Below are 17487 nucleotides of genomic sequence, written 5' to 3' on the forward strand. Positions count from 1 at the left end.
ATTGCCGGCTCCCCCTTTGGCCTTGGCAGCAAATGGATAAATGCAGTGCAGCCTACACTAGCAGAGCAATGGGTAAAGCTCTAAAACATTGCCTTTCGCCCGTTCCCCCATATCAGAGATGTCTGCATTTGCGGCAGGTTCTCTCTTGCGTGTGAGAAAGTATACCCAAAAATGTCAGCGTCTGGAGTTGCTGCGGCGAGGTGATCGGACGCGGTGGCAGTTTTGACCACAGTGCCCCCACAGATCTGCACGTGGATGACGCTCACACCCCATGCAATGCAGCCTGCAGCCGGGTGACACACAGTTTCCTCACTCGGGTGGAAGTTGATGCAGTGTTAATTACTATTGTGATAGAGCAGTGCGAACGTTGCCCAACACCTTGCAAACTGGACGAATTCGGCCACTTGTTGCAAGAAGCAGAAATGTGGAATGAAACGGCATTTCTCCCACAAAATATTTCAGGGGGGGTCAATGACCAGGATGCAGGTCCAGTAACATTGATGATGTAACATTATTTACTAATGCAATGATGAACACACCTTCATTTTGAGCTTTCCCCTCCCACCCCGCCCCTCTCTCCCATAAAAAACACCCATGAAATGTTGCGCGATTTCTGAAAATTGTGAAAAGAAATTGCAGATTGATTAAAATAAAAGTAATGTTTGCACATTTCTACATGGTTACTCTACTTCACGCTACACTGTACGGGGCTTAAGTCCAGTATGTAACAGGCTGGTAAGTCCATTCTTAGTGCGGGAGATATCTGGCACTATCTGCACATGTAATATGCATGTTGTTCATAGTAGTTGCATGATAATCTGACATCCAGCACATAAAAGTCAAGATGAGATTCCAGCCCGGTCACGGAGTGGCACGGATAATGCTCATCGATCACGTAACACAGCAAGGGTTACAAATTGTTGGAGCGCTCAGCTGCAATAAGTTTCAAATCAAGGCAAAATGCACTTTATCTCCTCCAACTCAATCCCGCATGTTTTAAAGCTGTAATAACAATTGAACAGCAACTGCAACGTGTTGCTAGAATTATTAATCAGAGGATGTCTGCTGGAAAGGATTAGTATGGTCTGTGAGCATCATGTCATGTTTAGGAGAATTCTGCTCTACTGCAAAGAATCGACCGCTATTCTAACTCAGGCTGACAACTGCTTTCCGTAAGACTGCGTGGGATATCAAGTGCATTGTGTATGGTTATCACACTGCAGTCCGATGCTTTCTGAGTAATAGCTGAACAGGTCCTTCAGGAGCAGCTTTAATGATATTCCAGGCGTCGTAATGCATGAGGCCTACCAAAGGCTTTCCACCAATGGCAATCAGTTCATCGCCGGCTTCTATTTTCCCAGCCTGCTCAGCAGCACCACCTGTTGGCAAAACAGTGATATAGTCAATATTGGAAACAAGAACCATATTGGAGATATTCTTAGGGTTTTTTTGTTTTGTTTTTTTTTAAGGTTCATGTACACATCTAGTGACCATCTCATTTACAATCTACATTTTTGAGCACCCGTTTTCTATACCAATATCGTTAAAAAAAGGAGGGGTGGGTTGTAGGCTCCTCGGAGCAGGGACTCCTCTTCCTTAATGTTACTTTTATGTCTGAAGCACTTATTCCCATGACCTGATTTACATTATTTGTTATTTATATGATATGTATTACTACTGTGAAGCGCTATGTACATTTATGGCGCTATATAAAGACATACAATACAATACACTCAAAATAAACGACAGTACAACAAATGTGTAACAAATCCACCCCCCCAACCCCAGTTTCTAGATTATTGTGTAGGAGGGTTAGGATCCCTTCATTGTTCCCGCGCACCACTAGAACATTTCACTAGTCATACAGTATCTTGCCCCAATTCAGTGCTGCCTATACCCCATACTTTTTATATACCAATATCATTGATGCCCCCATTTTTACAAACACACAAAAGATCAATGTAATAGGTTTGAGAGAACCAATCCCCCTTAAAGGAAATGTTATACTCATTAATTTCATGTGAAAAAAACAATACCAGTTATTTTCTCCAGATCCTATGTAATCCCAACCTTATCTTGATTTTTGGCTAATGGTTCTACCATAATTATTTTACAACCAAAGAACAAAGCGAGAAACAATGCAAATCCAATTCACAAAATAGTCAAAAAAATCAAATAGCAAAAAAATGGTAAAACCCGTCAAGAGCTTTTGGTTACCATGGAAATATTAAAAGTCTAAACAAATATTTGAAAATATATATTTTTAAAAGGTGCCAATCTGCACATTTAACCCATTGAACATGCCTCTGCCATTAGTTCCTTTTGGTCATAGGTGGGACAGGTCTTAATGGGGCAGTCACATGTAGCAGGTCAAACATGGTGTGACAGAGTGAAGTCAACTCCTATCAGTTACGCCTGGGAGACATATGTCTGAGTGCTTCATCCAGCACTCATAAGGGTTAACTCAGGACTGGGAGCAGTGCTGTCTCAGCAATTTGATGGTGTTGAACACCCCATACTGTTCATCAGCCGGAAGCTGTTCCCAAGGGAAGTGAGGTATTCCGTTATTGAGAAGGAGTGCCTCGCTGTAAAATGGGCAATTGAGGCCTTGAGACATTATGTCGCCGGAGTACACTTCACCCTGGTCACTGACCATGCACCCTTGAAGTGGTTAAACACCATGAAGGACACAAATCCAAGGTTGACCAGGTGGTATATTGCCCTCCAACCATTCTCTTTTGATATTCAGCATAGACCTGGAAAGGACCATGGAAATGCTGATTTTTTATCAAGGGAAGGAGTGGAGGGTCAGGCTTCAGCCATGTGGGACACTAGCCACACACAAACAGGGGAGGTATGTGACTGAGTGAAGTCAACTCCTATCAGTTACGCCTGGGAGACATATGTCTGAGTGCTTCATGCAGCACTCATAAGGGTTAACTCAGGTGGAAGTTAGGAAATCAGAACTCTTTAGCTGACACCTGAGAGCCAGCAAGGTAGATAAAGGATCATGTGACTGGCAGTAGCTGCCAGAGAGAGAGAGAGAGAGAGAAGCACAATGCTGCGTGAGCCCTTAGCCAGAGAGATTTCACCAAAGACTACTTCAACTAAATTAAGGATTATTCATTTGTTTACTGACTGCTTAAAGTACCCTTATGGCTTGGTTCTGGTTTAGCCAGCCAGCCTGCTAGATAGGTCTGCTGTGTTATTAGTCAGTTTTTCTCCCAAAGTGGAGCAGGATTTATTTTGTTAAAGGGACAGTGTACCCGCATGTTATGTTACTATGGAGAAATAAAGCCACTGAACGTTTTTATTTATCCTGAAACTATGCGTGTGGACTGTTCCCTGACCTCGGCTACAGGCCGTCCTGCCACAGGTGGTGTCAGAAGTGGGATGTCGGACGGCCCCTGTATCTGAAGGGCCACACAAAAAAAAAAATGGAAAAAATGGAGAAATTTTTTTCTCAGTTCCTTGAGCAACAGCTCCAGCTAGCAGAGAAGCAAGCAGAGCGACAAGCCCAGCAAGATGAGCGACAAGCCCAGCAAGCTGAGCGACAAGCCCAGCAAGCTGAGCGACAAGCTCAGCAAGATGAGCAACAGGCCCGGCGAGAGGAAAAGCTACTCCAACTGCTGGTCGAAGGCCCAACCCCAGGCAGACCAGGCATTCCAAATAACCCACCGGTGATGCTGCCTAAAATGAAGCCAAACGAAGACCCAGAGGCATTTCTCCTCACGTTTGAAAGGGTAGCCACGGCCCACGGCTGGACAGTTGATCGCTGGGTAATGACTCTGGCTCCACTCCTCATAGGGGAAGCTCAGGCAGCCTACCAGGCTCTTCCAGCGGACGAGGCCATGGACTATCAGAAACTAAAGGCTGCTATTCTGGATCGCCTACGCCTCACGCCAGAGACCTACCGACAGCGGTTCCGGACAGTCAAATATACAAACCGAGACAGACCCCGGGTCGTAGCCCACCGCTTAGTAGACTTATGTGCCAGGTGGATACAACCGGAAAAACATGACAAGGCAGAGATCCTTGAACAGTTTGTGCTCAAGCAGTTCATACAGAAACTGCCCCCCTCCTCCCGCTCCTGGGTAAAAAGACACGCTGCATTTTCCCTGGATTCAGCGGTCCGCTTGGTGGAAAACTTCCTTGGCGACGACACCCAACAGGATAGCTGGGAACGGCCGGTGCAAACACCAGTTGCTTCCGGTGATACTAGAGGCAGGAGAGCAGACAATCGAGGGGTCTACAACCCGCCAGCTCGGGAGATCCCGTCAACTCGATCGGAAGACCCTTTCCCATCTCGGAGGGTTCCTGGTACAAACTCCCGCAGAGACGCCCGTCCTGGGTCTGAGGCCACTGGATCACTCAAGGGAGGCCGCCACCCACAGTATTCCCCGAGAACCTGGACTCCTGTCACCCACCCGGTGGAGAGGATAACCCCACCAACCAGAAGGGAGGACCCCATCCAACAGCGGAGAGGTCCAAACACCGAGCCCCGTCGAGAGCTTCCGCGGACGACCGAGTTTGCGGACTCTGGAGATGAGGAAATGGACTGTTCATATGGCAGAACCACTGCCACAGCTTGTCTCCGAGGGGACTACAATCCGTGGTTAGTCCCAGCATCTCTGGAGGGGACAAAAGTAAACGCCATGCTGGACTCGGGCTCTGGAAAAACCCTGATCCTAGAGGGCCTAATTCCAAGCAATAGACTATCTTATGACTCTCCTTGGAATATCGAGTGTATCCATAGGGATACAAAGAGATACCCGACGTCGAACGTTACACTGCGTATCCAGGATCAAGAGGCTAGCCTACTAGTGGGAGTTGCTCCCTGGCTACCTGCTCCTGTTCTACTTGGCCGAGACTGGCCCTACCTCGAAACATTGTTGGCCCCTACTCCTACGGAGCCTACTTATCTGGTACCGGAGAAGCCCGGAGACTTGTTCCCTTTTTCCCCAGAGATTTTCCCCCATAGACACCATGTCCCAAAGACACGTAAACAGAGACGTGCGGAAAAAGAGGACTGGTTAAGAAAGGCTGGGACTTTTGGTAACATTAGTCAGCCCAAAGGACTGCAGGTCATGGCCGGGGATGACAAGGGTGGGGGAACAGATAAATACGGGAGTGTTTCCAGACCTGGATCTTCCTGACTTCCGTCAGAGGCAGAAGGAGGACCCAGCTGATGGCTAGACAATATGAGAAGGTGGTACAGGTCAACAAAAAGATAATAGATGAACAAGGTGTAAAAGTGTTTCCACATTTTGAACTGTTGAATGACATACTATATTGTGTGAATAAGGTTACACAAACAGGGGAGGTCATTCGACAGATGCTAGTCCCTAAAGGGTTGATTAAAACAGTGTTTACCCTAGCCCATACTCTCCCATGGGGTGGTCATTTGGGCAGAGATAAGACCACGGACCGCATCTCGTCCCGGTTTTACTGGCCAGGCATACATGGTGACATCATGAAACTATGTGAGACATGTCCTGAATGCCAGTTAACTAGCCAAAAAGGACAGAAGCCGGCTCCTTTGGTTCCTCTGCCCTTGGTAGCCGTCCCATTCGAGAGAATTGGGGTAGATCTGGTCGGACCTTTAGAACCCTCTGTGAAGGGACATAAATTTATACTCGTTGTTGTTGATTATGCCACCAGATATCCTGAGGCCTTTCCTCTGAGATCAGCCACTGCTAAACAGGTTGCTCACAGGCTGTTAGAACTGTTTTCTAGGGTAGGACTTCCCCAAGTAATGTTAACTGACCAGGGAACAAATTTCATGGCAAAGTTAATGCAGGATGTCCTGAAGTTATTGGAGGTAAAATCCGTCCGGACCGCGGTCTACCATCCTCAGACTGATGGATTGGTAGAGAGGTTTAACCGTACTTTAAAAACTATGCTTAGGAAGTTTGTGGACACTGAAAAGCCAGCTTGGGATGAACTTCTCCCTTTCCTGTTGTTTGCGGTACGAGAAGTTCCCCAATCATCCACAGGCTTCTCCCCGTTTGAGCTCCTATATGGACGCCAACCTCGGGGTATTCTCAACCTACTGAAGGAATCCTGGGAGGAGGAGCCCTCCCCCTCCAAGAATACCCTTCAGTATGTCATAGACCTTAGAAACCGCCTAGACATGATAGGTCGGTTTGCGAAGGAAAACCTCAAATCTGCTCAAGAACGTCAAGAGAGGCAGTACAACCAAAATGCTCGCTTGAGGGTCTTCCAACCTGGGGACCAAGTGATGCTACTACTACCGACATCAGAGAGTAAACTCCTTGCGAAGTGACAGGGTCCTTTCCAAGTTCTCCGCCGCACCGGGGAGGTGAACTATGAGATCTCTCAACCAGGGTCCAGGAAGGGTAAATAAATCTACCACGTGAACCTCCTGAAACCCTGGAAAACTATGAGATCGCTGTTCATTCACCCTCGGGAAGGAGAGACGGATTTGGGTCCAAAGCTTCCAAAGGGTAGTACGTACACTGACCATCAGGTTCCCATGGGAGAGCAGTTAACAACGGAACAAAGGTCAGACCTACTTGATGTATGTGACCAGTTCCCAGATGTTTTTTCTGAGCTGCCAGGGCAGACTGATTTAGTGTCCCATAGGATTGAGACAGAACCTGGCGTAAAAGTACGGTCCCGTCCCTATAGATTGCCAGAGGGCCGAAAAGACCTGGTAGAGAGGGAGATAATAGACATGTTGGAATTGGGCGTGATCGAGGAGTCCCACAGCGAATGGTGTAGCCCTATCGTGTTGGTCCCTAAACCAGATGAGAAGGTGAGGTTTTGCGTGGATCTGCGAAAGGTAAATGCTGTATCCAGATTTGATGCATATCCAATGCCTAGGGTGGATGAATTGCTTGATTCGCTTGGTAAAGCAGAGTATATCTCCACCCTAGATCTCACGAAAGGATATTGGCAGATACCTCTAGCGGAAGAATCCAAATGCAAAACTGCCTTCGCCACCCCTCTCGGTTTATACCAATTCGTCACTATGGGTTACATGGGGCTCCAGCCACGTTCCAAAGGTTAATGGACAAGGTACTACGACCCCATAGGGCATATGCCGCGGCCTACTTGGATGACATTGTCATCTATAGCAGACACTGGCAGTCTCATATAAAAAGGTTAAGGGCAGTCCTAACGTCCTTAAGAGAAGCAGGGCTCACTGCAAATCCAAAAAAATGTGCCCTGGGTAAATCCACTACAAAGTACTTGGGCTATGCCGTTGGGGGAGGGATAGTAAGGCCACTAGCTAGCAAGGTGGCCGCCATAAAGGAAGTCCCCACCCCACAGACAAAGACACAGGTCCGCTCCCTTTTGGGGTTAGCAGGGTATTACAGGCGGTTTATCCCCAATTTTTCAGAAATATCTGCACCCCTAACAGATCTGAGAAAAAAGAGTGCCCCGACCCAAGTTAAATGGTCTTGGGAGTGCCAAGACGCCTTTGACATGCTAAAAAAGTGCCTGTCAGAGGGCCCCGCTCTTCGGAGCCCAGATTTTAAAGAGCCCTTCATCATCCAGACGGATGCCTCAGAGGTAGGACTGGGAGTAGTGCTGTCTCAGCAATTTGATGGTGTTGAACACCCCATACTGTTCATCAGCCGGAAGCTGTTCCCAAGGGAAGTGAGGTATTCCGTTATTGAGAAGGAGTGCCTCGCTGTAAAATGGGCAATTGAGGCCTTGAGACATTATGTCGCCGGAGTACACTTCACCCTGGTCACTGACCATGCACCCTTGAAGTGGTTAAACACCATGAAGGACACAAATCCAAGGTTGACCAGGTGGTATATTGCCCTCCAACCATTCTCTTTTAATATTCAGCATAGACCTGGAAAGGACCATGGAAATGCTGATTTTTTGTCAAGGGAAGGAGTGGAGGGTCGGGCTTCAGCCGTGTGGGACACTAGCCACACACAAACAGGGGAGGTATGTGACTGAGTGAAGTCAACTCCTATCAGTTACGCCTGGGAGACATATGTCTGAGTGCTTCATGCAGCACTCATAAGGGTTAACTCAGGTGGAAGTTAGGAAATCAGAACTCTTTAGCTGACACCTGAGAGCCAGCAAGGTAGATAAAGGATCATGTGACTGGCAGTAGCTGCCAGAGAGAGAGAGAGAGAGAGAAGCACAATGCTGCGTGAGCCCTTAGCCAGAGAGATTTCACCAAAGACTACTTCAACTAAATTAAGGATTATTCATTTGTTTACTGACTGCTTAAAGTACCCTTATGGTTTGGTTCTGGTTTAGCCAGCCAGCCTGCTAGATAGGTCTGCTGTGTTATTAGTCAGTTTTTCTCCCAAAGTGGAGCAGGATTTATTCTGTTAAAGGGACAGTGTACCCGCATGTTATGTTACTGTGGAGAAATAAAGCCACTGAACGTTTTTATTTATCCTGAAACTATACGTGTGGACTGTTCCCTGACCTCGGCTACAGGCCGTCCTGCCACACAGGGTTTCCTCAAAAAGATTCAATCACACTTGAAGTAACCGTTTTACTCATTTCAATCCTTAATAAAAAATTTAAATGTTCAGCTCTTCTCCAGTCTGCTGAATTCAAGTATATCAGCTACTTACAGGGTTACCTCCTTCTTCTGAAGGCCAACCCGGAGGGGGAAAAATCCCTTACTTGGCGCGGCGCGGTGGCGTCTCCCGGCATCCTGCTGCAATTCTCCCTCCAACTAGCGCGAACATGGCTGTGCGGCGTCAAATGATGGCGCGTTGCCATGGCAATCGGACGCTAAGTGACATCATGATGATATGTGGTGCTGCGTTGCCATGGCAACATGCCGCCGCGTAGCGTCACGTAGTGTCCGGTTGCCATGGCAACGCGCCGTCATTTGACGCCGCACAGCCATGTACATTGCAGTTGGAGGGGGAATTGCAGCAGGATGCCGGGAGAGGCCGCCGCACCGCGCCACCACCCGGAAATTGACAACGGCAACCCGTAGCCCAGAGGTAAGTGCCGGAAACCCGGAGTCTCCGGGTCAAACCCGGAGAGGTGGCAACCCTGGCTACTCATGTTTATCTGTACATGTTACCTGCGCTCCTCCCTTTTTGAAGTACGCTGCTAGTAAAAGGATTGGCCTTACATTTATGGAAAACAAAAGAACAGATCCTGCGCTCCTACCAATTTGGGCTCAAATATACTAGTGACATGTTTACATTCAGAACCCAAGTCTGTGTAACAAAGGAGTCATTTGGTTGCATCCTTCGATCAAAACATGATTCAAGCCGCCAACCTCGTCACACAGACTTATGTTTATCTGTTTGAATAGTGATGGCTTCATAATTACTATTCAAACAAACAATGGACAAAAAAATTCAGATACAGTTTTGAGAGCAAATAGTCTCATCACCAAAATAAATGATATAAAGATAGTGAAAACCCACCAAAGCTTTTATTTAAGTATTTTGAAATGTTTAACTTTCTATAGTAAAACCTTTTGTGGTTAAAGTAGCCATTCAATCTATTGAATTACAAAGTGCATTACTTAGGGTCCTCTGAATAAATGTGTGTTAATGAAGGACCTTCTTTATTACCCAAATCTGACCGGATCAGAGAGACACTAGGGTAAGGGGGAGATTTGCCTGTCACCCTCTCCCCCCAAGCCCCACCCCCCCTGAGTCTCGGCTTGCTATGTTTACATAATAACTAACACATATTTAAAAATAGCTATGGGTGTCAGATTTTGGCAAAAAAGAGGGCATCAATCACCCAGATATAACCTCTTAAACATGTCACTGTCATTAGTATATTTTGGATTTTGGGACACTAATCTAGGAGGGGTTGCACCATTAATATGCGGTGAAGGTGTCTTCTCTTTGCTTGGAAAGATTTCAACTACAGTACAGTATATTCATTTAAATGTAAGGGGGGGGGGCTTCACAGCATATTAAATAGGGACGTATAGAGTCACATTCTACTATGTCCAAAACCAACTTACATACATATATATATTTATTAACATATACACACACACACACACACACAAACACGTGTATATATAGATATATATATCTATATATCTATATATATATAGATATATATATATGTAGAGGTATCAGTACCGTGTTAGCCGAGCTTCAATAATCAAAAAATAAATAGACGATACCGTTCTGTGGCTAACGAAATGCTTTTATTTGTGCGAGCTTTCAAGATACACTGATCTCTTCTTCCGGCGATGTTACAAAGCCGGAAAAAGAGATCAGTGTATCTCGAAAGCTTGCACAAATAAAAGCATTTCGTTAGCCACAGAACGGTATTATCTATTTATTTTTTTATTTTATATATATATATATATTACACGTACATGAATCATTCCCCATGCCTGTATTAAACTAGAAACATTAAGTGCTATACTGTACTTTGTTCAATAAATACAGATGTAGCAAACTTTATTGTTATCTCTGGTGGGATATGTTGTGTTATCTCGTGGGAACAATGAGGCTGGCTACACTTGTATCATATTCATTCAAATGTTGGTATTTAACCACCAGGTGGCAGTAAAACATCAATATAGACAGGGAAGCAGTAGACAATGCATTATTCTGATTTGGATTCTACATTTAAAGGGTAACATAACTTGTCCCACTTAAGAAAATATACCGGATTTGCAATTAGCAAGTTATAGCACTTTGACACATATTTACTAAGACATTCTATTCCACAATGTACTTTCCATCACTGGAATATACCACATGGACAATTCAAGTGGTCCATAAAATGTCTGCCGGCACTAGAAAGTGTCTTGTGGAATAGCATTGCCTGGTAAATATGGCCCTTGGTACATAGTATAACACTGTGTGACATGACCTGTTTATTTAATAAGATATGTTTCAAAGGTTTTCAAAATGAGGCACAAAAGCCTGACTCAAAAAAGTACAGTAACAGATTCCTCGGAATAAGTATAACATGCTTTTGGCCGGGTAGTCAATGAGCATTGGACTAACACGTGAAAGGTCCTATTCCTCAGTGGCTTTCATTGGGTGTAGAGGATATTAAACAGAGAGAGTGAGAGTAGTAACATGAGACATGTTACATCCAATAATAAGGGAGCCGTCCTGGAAAAAAGAGTTAGCTAAAATGGTTGAAACGAGATTGTGCCCATGTTAGGTAAATGCAAGAAATGGTGATTTCTAATGCAATAGGCATCAAGTGTTACTAGGATAATGAACACTGGTTCCTACATATAAAAATCCACACTCTGCAATAGAACAGCAGGAATATTTGAAAAAAGAACACGTGATTAGGATGGGAAAACCCCCCCAAAGAGTTACAAAATGGAAATCATTGTGTGCAACAAGACTCGGGCTTCTTTCTGCAGCTGGAAATATAAGACAAATAGTGTATAGTATAGTATATAGTATAATAGTGTTCCCATGTCATACTCTGACATGATGCCATGCTGATAACTCCTACACCGGCACACAGCAATGGCGTGAAAATATCACATTGATTCACAACACTGGGCACCTTTGTTACAATTCCCATTATAGATCTCGGGTGCTCCAGGGCGGGATTTCTGAGCTTTCTTACGGCTTCTACCTGACCTGGCCTTACTTTCCTGAGCAGAATTGTCCTCAGGTTGCTGTGGTTAGAGGAGAGTTACAGGCCCGGGCATTAAAAGTGACAAGAGGGGAAGAAGGGCAACAAACCGGTGTTTCAGATACAGAAACCTGCCTCTCCCTTAATTAAACGTTGGGCTGCATTACAGACAATTAGTCTCACCTGAGCAGCCTGTGAATTACGGAGGAATTGTATGGTCGCTACCTCTGCCCCTCCCAGAGCTGCAGGAGTTACAGTACAAAAGGATTTGTAGGGATGGGTTCTCATATGTTGAATAGCCTTGTGATATTTTACATTTAACCCCTCTGCTGCCTGACAATGTGTTTCAGGCCTCTCTGTCAGCTAAAGGATTAAAAACAGTTGTAGTTAATATTTGTATTTCCTTAAAATCGTTTGTGCAGGGCCGCCGACAGCGACATTCAATATGCGCATCAATACAATCTGCAAACTGACAAGTGATTAGCCAAATTGCCGACCGATCAGTTCTCCTGTAATCGATTGCTGAAGATTCGGCTCGGGTGTTCTTTAGATCACTGTTAGTGCTGCATACAGTAAGAGTACCCAAGATGCTAAATTGTGTGCGCAAGATCATGTGACCAGGTAGGCACTAGATACAATTGGTTCACTGCTAGAGAGGGCAAAAGGGTTGTGCCAGAATACATTAAAAAAAATATATATATTTTTAAATGCTACAAGTATTTTCTCATAGTACAGAAGTCAGTTTTTTTTTTTTTTTTTAACACGTAGGATATTGCTTGAACGGCAGCTTTAGGCTGCAAGGGTCCAAAAAACTTATGTTCCTACTGTAAGTAGAGACAAGGTATTGACTTAATATAGAAAAGGGGGGGAAAGACCCTGCTAGCTCATATTTACATTTCACTGGAGCAGAAACGAGAGGATTTGTTACCACCCTCAGTTGGCTTGTAACAATGTGTTTTACAGGACCCTAGAGTTCTAAAATGTGTCAAATGCAGACTGTGAAGAAGTGGGGCTTGCACACCTCTCGTAACTCAATATATAATTTACTAGAGTTCCCAGTTTCAACATATTCACTTTGCGGCTGAAAGAACATTCATATTGAAAATGCAAGAAAAAGATGTTGCAAAATTAGACTTTAGGAGTAAGATGCATTAAAACTCTATAGAGCCATATAACAAGAACTCTGCACCATCATGGGAGTACATAGGTAATGTTTCATGTCAATGTCAGTGTATCAGGCAACTGCATTGAATCAAAAGTTGTTTATTTAAAAGCTATTCCATGGTGTCCTATCTGAATAAACCTGAAGTTTGAAGATTAGCATGTAAGTCTTCCTGATCTCCTAGTAACATACTCACTCTAACCATTCAAGGCAAATAAAGGTGTTCCTTCAAACGGAACAATCTTTGTTATGAGAGGTGTGCCACCTTGCTGAAATAACCTCAAATTTGGTGCCCATTTTGATTACACTAGTGATATTGTGACCAGATTTACAAAAGTAAAAACCAGGACACATTAAAAAAAATAGTTATAAAACAAATGACATCACCAACTGCGCTTTATGTCTCTCCGCCCTCCCCCCCCCACACACACTGTGTCTCTCTCTCTCTCCCCCCCCCATTCTCTGCCTCTCTTCTCTATTCTCTGTGTCTCTCTCTCCCCATTCTCTGTGTCTCTCTCTCTCCCCATTCTGTGTGTCTCTCTCTCCCCATTCTGTGTGTCTCTCTCTCCCCATTCTGCGTGTCTCTCTCTCCCCATTCTGTGTGTCTCTCTCTCCCCATTCTGTGTGTCTCTCTCCCCATTCTGTGTGTCTCTCTCTCCCCATTCTGTCTCTCTCTCCCCATTCTGTGTCTCTCTCTCTCGCCATTCTGTGTGTCTCTCTCTCCCCATTCTGTGTGTCTCTCTCTCCCCATTCTGTGTCTCTCTCTCCCTATTCTGTGTCTCTCTCCCCTTTCTCTCCATGCTGTCTCTCTCTCCATGCTGTCTCTCTCTCTCTCTCTCCATGCTGTCTCTCTCTCTCCATGCTGTCTTTCTCTCTTTCTCCATGCTGTCTCTCTCTCTCTCTCTCCATGCCGTCTCTCTCTCCCTCCATGCTGGCTCTCTCTCTCTCTCTCTCCATGCTGTCTCTCTCTCTCTCTCTCCATGCTGTCTCTCTCTCTCTCTCCATGCTGTCTCTCTCTCTCTCTCCATGCTGTCTCTCTCTCTCTCCATGCTGTCTCTCTCTCTCTCTCTCTCTCCATGCTGTCTCTCTCTCTCTCCATGCTGTCTCTCTCTCTCCCCATGCTGTCTCTCTCTCTCCATGCTGTCTCTCTCTCTCTCTCCATGCTGTCTCTCTCTTTCTACATGCTGTCTCTCTCTCTCCATGCTCTCTCTCTCTCTCTCTCTCTCTCTCTCTCTCTCTCTCTCTCTCTCTCTCCATGCTGTCTCTCTCTCTCTCTCTCTCTCTCTCCATGCTGTCTCTCTCTCTCTCTCTCCATGCTGTCTCTCTCTCTCTCTCTCTCTCCATGCTGTCTCTCTCTCTCTCTCTCTCTCTCCATGCTGTCTCTCTCTCTCTCTCCATGCTGTCTCTCTCTCTCTCTCCATGCTGTCTCTCTCTCTCTCTCCATGCTGTCTCTCTCTCTCTCTCCATGCTGTCTCTCTCTCTCTCTCTCTCTCCATGCTGTCTCTCTCTCTCTCTCTCCACACTGTCTCTCTCTCTCCACGCTGGCTCTCTCTCTCTCTCTCTCCATGCTGTCTCTCTCTCTCTCTCCATGCTGTCTCTCTCTCTCTCTCCATGCTGTCTCTCTCTCTCTCTCTCCATGCTGTCTCTCTCTCTCTCTCTCTCTCTCTCCATGCTGTCTCTCTCTCTCTCTCTCCATGCTGTCTCTCTCTCCATGCTGTCTCTCTCTCTCTCCACGCTGTCTCTCTCTCTCTCCACGCTGTCTCTCTCTCTCCATGCTGTCTCTCTCTCTCTCCATGCTGTCTCTCTCCATGCTGTCTCTCTCTCTCCATGCTGTCTCTCTCTCTCTCCACTCTCTCTCTCCATGCTGTCTCTCTCTCTCTCCCCTCATGCTGTGTGTCTCTCTCTCCCCATGCTGTGTGTCTCTCTCTCCCCATGCTGTGTCTCTCTCTCTCCCCATGCTGTGTGTTTCTCTCTCTCTCTCCATGCTGTGTGTTTCTCTCTCTCTCTCCATGCTGTGTGTCTCTCCCCCCATACTCTCTCTCTCCATTCTGTTTCTCCCCATGCTGTGTGTGTGTCTCTCTCCCCCATGCTCTCTCTCCATTTTGTTTCTCCCCATGCTGTGTGTGTCTCTCTCTCTCTCTTCCCATGCTGTGTGTGTGTCTCCCCCCCCCATGCTTTGTGTGTCTCTCTCTCCCCCCATGCTCTGTGTCTCTCCCCATGCTCTGTGTCTCTCCCCATGCTGTGTGCGTCTCTCTCCCCATGCTGTGTGCGTCTCTCTCCCCATGCTGTGTGCGTCTCTCTCCCCATGCTGTGTGCGTCTCTCACCCCATGCTGTGTGCGTCTCTCACCCCATGCTGTGTGCGTCTCTCTCCCCATGCTGTGTGCGTCTCTCTCCCCATGCTGTGTGCGTCTCTCTCCCCATGCTGTGTGCGTCTCTCTCCCCATGCTGTGTGCGTCTCTCTCCGCATGCTGTGTCTCTCCACATGCTGTGTCTCTCTCTCCGCATGCTGTGTGTGTCTCTCTCCCCATGCTGTGTGTGTCTCTCTCTCCCCATGCTGTGTGTCTCTCTCTCTCTCTCTCCCCATGCTGTGTGTGTCTCTCTCTCTCCCCATGCTGTGTGTGTCTCTCTCTCCCCCCATGCTGTGTGTGTCTCTCTCTCCCCATGCTGTGTGTGTCTCTCTCTCACCATGCTGTGTGTGTCTCTCTCTCACCATGCTGTGTGTGTCTCTCTCTCTCCCCATGCTGTGTGTCTCTCTCTCTCCCCATGCTGTGTGTCTCTCTCTCTCCCCATGCTGTGTGTGTCTCTCTCCCCATGCTGTGTGTCTCTCTCCCCATGCTGTGTGTCTCTCTCTCCCCATGCTGTGTCTCTCTCTCTTCCCATGCTGTGTCTCTCTCTCTCCCCATGCTGTGTCTCTCTCTCTCCCCATGCTGTGTCTCTCTCTCCCCATGCTGTGTCTCTCTCTCCCCATGCAGTGTCTCTCTGTCCCCATGCTGTGGGTCTCTCTCCCCATGCTGTCTCTCTCTCTCCCCATGCTGTGTTTGTGTCTCTCTAGCCATTCTGTGTTTCTGTCTCCCTATAGTGAGTGTGTGTCCCTAGCTATGGGGGGAGGGAAGCCATATTGATCCCTGGCAGCAGACACCGGAAGTTCTCACTGCTGGGGCTCTGCTGACACTAACCCCGCCCCCACCCTCTGCAGCTAACCCCACCCCCACCCTCTGCAGCTAACCACGCCCCCACCCTCTGCAGCTAACCCCCCCACCCTCAGCAGATAACCCCACCCCCACACTCTGCAGCTAAACCCGCCCCCACCCTCTGCAGCTCAGACCCGCCTCCGCTCTCCTCCCTGCATTCTTCCTCTCTGCTGCCCCCCCTGCTCTGATGGTCAAAACCGGGACACTCACAAGAAAACGGGACATTTTAAAGAATGTCGGGCAGCCAGGACAGAACTTTAAAAAACGGGACTGTCCCTGTTAAACAGGGACATCTGGGGATTTCAGTTTTTAATACCCAAACAGACATAAAACGTGCCTGGTGTGGTGAGCTTTGGCATACATATGTAGATAACACCACCATTTAAATGAAGTATTAGAAATAGTTAAAGATCGGCATGCTTTTACACAGGATGATATAAGTACATTATTAGGAAAGGGTTCATAATGATTAAATGTTGGGATTTTAGAGATTATGGATGTGCATTGACCTTGTGACCTCAACATCACTACAGCAAATTACATCAAATATTTTAAATATTTTTAATAATTGGCAAGCTTATTGTAACACATGGAACTGGATTGCTAGATTTATGCACCATACTTACATTACATACTGAGTTCTGCATTCTGTTTAATTGTAACTGGCTTAGATACCAATACTATATTTATATTGATCCAGAGGAACCTAGAGCAACATTTGCCAATTATGTTTTACAGCGAAAAAATATAATCTTCCCGACACCAGAGCATCAGCCGGATCAATACTCTGCCTGCGTATTAACTTGTTGGCCATATCACTCTGTGGGGCCTATGCTCGTAGCGCTGAAGTGTGTCAATCCGTGCCCTTTCCCATCAGATTGGCACGCTTTGCTATTCTGTAAACCCTTCTCACATTTACAATCCGTCTCAAAAAAGGCTTTTTTAGAAGCGGTTTCACTCTGGCTCTGCCAATCTAATAGGTTTGACAAAAAAGTCTCTAACTTGCATTTTTTTTTTTACCACAACTGCAATTCTCGTAGCTCTGTTATGCAAACCGCTTCTAAAAGCTCACGTGTTATTCACACCACCTCAAGGGTATTGTACAGTAAGTTACATTCAGCGCCTGAAATATGGGTTTGGCTGAGAGAGCAAAACCCATAAGTCAGACTGGGGATGGAGTTAGCACCACCTCAGGTCATTCCTCTTCTAAAACAAGTACAATCCGGGCGGTTGGATGTTAAACCAGACAGGTCTGTCACTTTTATAAAAGCGGTTTAGAAGATGTGATTTGTAATAGAGAATAGGGTTTTTTTTATTCCGCTACTTGTGAACATGCCAAACCGCGTGCTTCAGAGCTACAAGAATACTGTACAGTAGGTCTGTATAACTTTCCTTTGATCATTTCTACCTGCTGGACAGTAGTGCTTTGTCTTTTTTGGTTCCTGTTTCTTTCTAACAGGACATGCTATCTTAAATGTAACTACTGTATCTGCCATCACTGCCACCAGGAATAGTGCTTCTTTCTGTGTTGTGTAGCGGTCATGTAAAATGCCTACAGTCATCTCTCCTGCTGGCAGCAAGGCCTG

At 46.2% G+C, this 17487-nt stretch overlaps 1 protein-coding gene across 4 annotated transcripts in view; it reads right to left on the reverse strand.

Annotated features, from left to right (window-relative positions):
• The window catches only part of PDZD2 (PDZ domain containing 2), a 385311-nt gene that overhangs the window by 13 nt on the left and 367811 nt on the right, over window positions 1-17487 (reverse strand). For all 4 annotated transcript variants that reach the window (XM_075587491.1, XM_075587482.1, XM_075587505.1 and 1 more), the window contains one exon: window positions 1-1379. This exon is cut by the window's left edge and continues 13 nt beyond it. In XM_075587491.1, coding sequence (XP_075443606.1) covers window positions 1213-1379 — 167 coding nt within the window. In that variant the 3' untranslated portion in view covers window positions 1-1212. The remainder of the gene's footprint in view (window positions 1380-17487) is intronic.

The sequence above is a fragment of the Ascaphus truei genome, chromosome 1, assembly GCF_040206685.1.
Source record: "Ascaphus truei isolate aAscTru1 chromosome 1, aAscTru1.hap1, whole genome shotgun sequence".
Taxonomy (NCBI): Eukaryota; Metazoa; Chordata; class Amphibia; order Anura; family Ascaphidae; genus Ascaphus; species Ascaphus truei.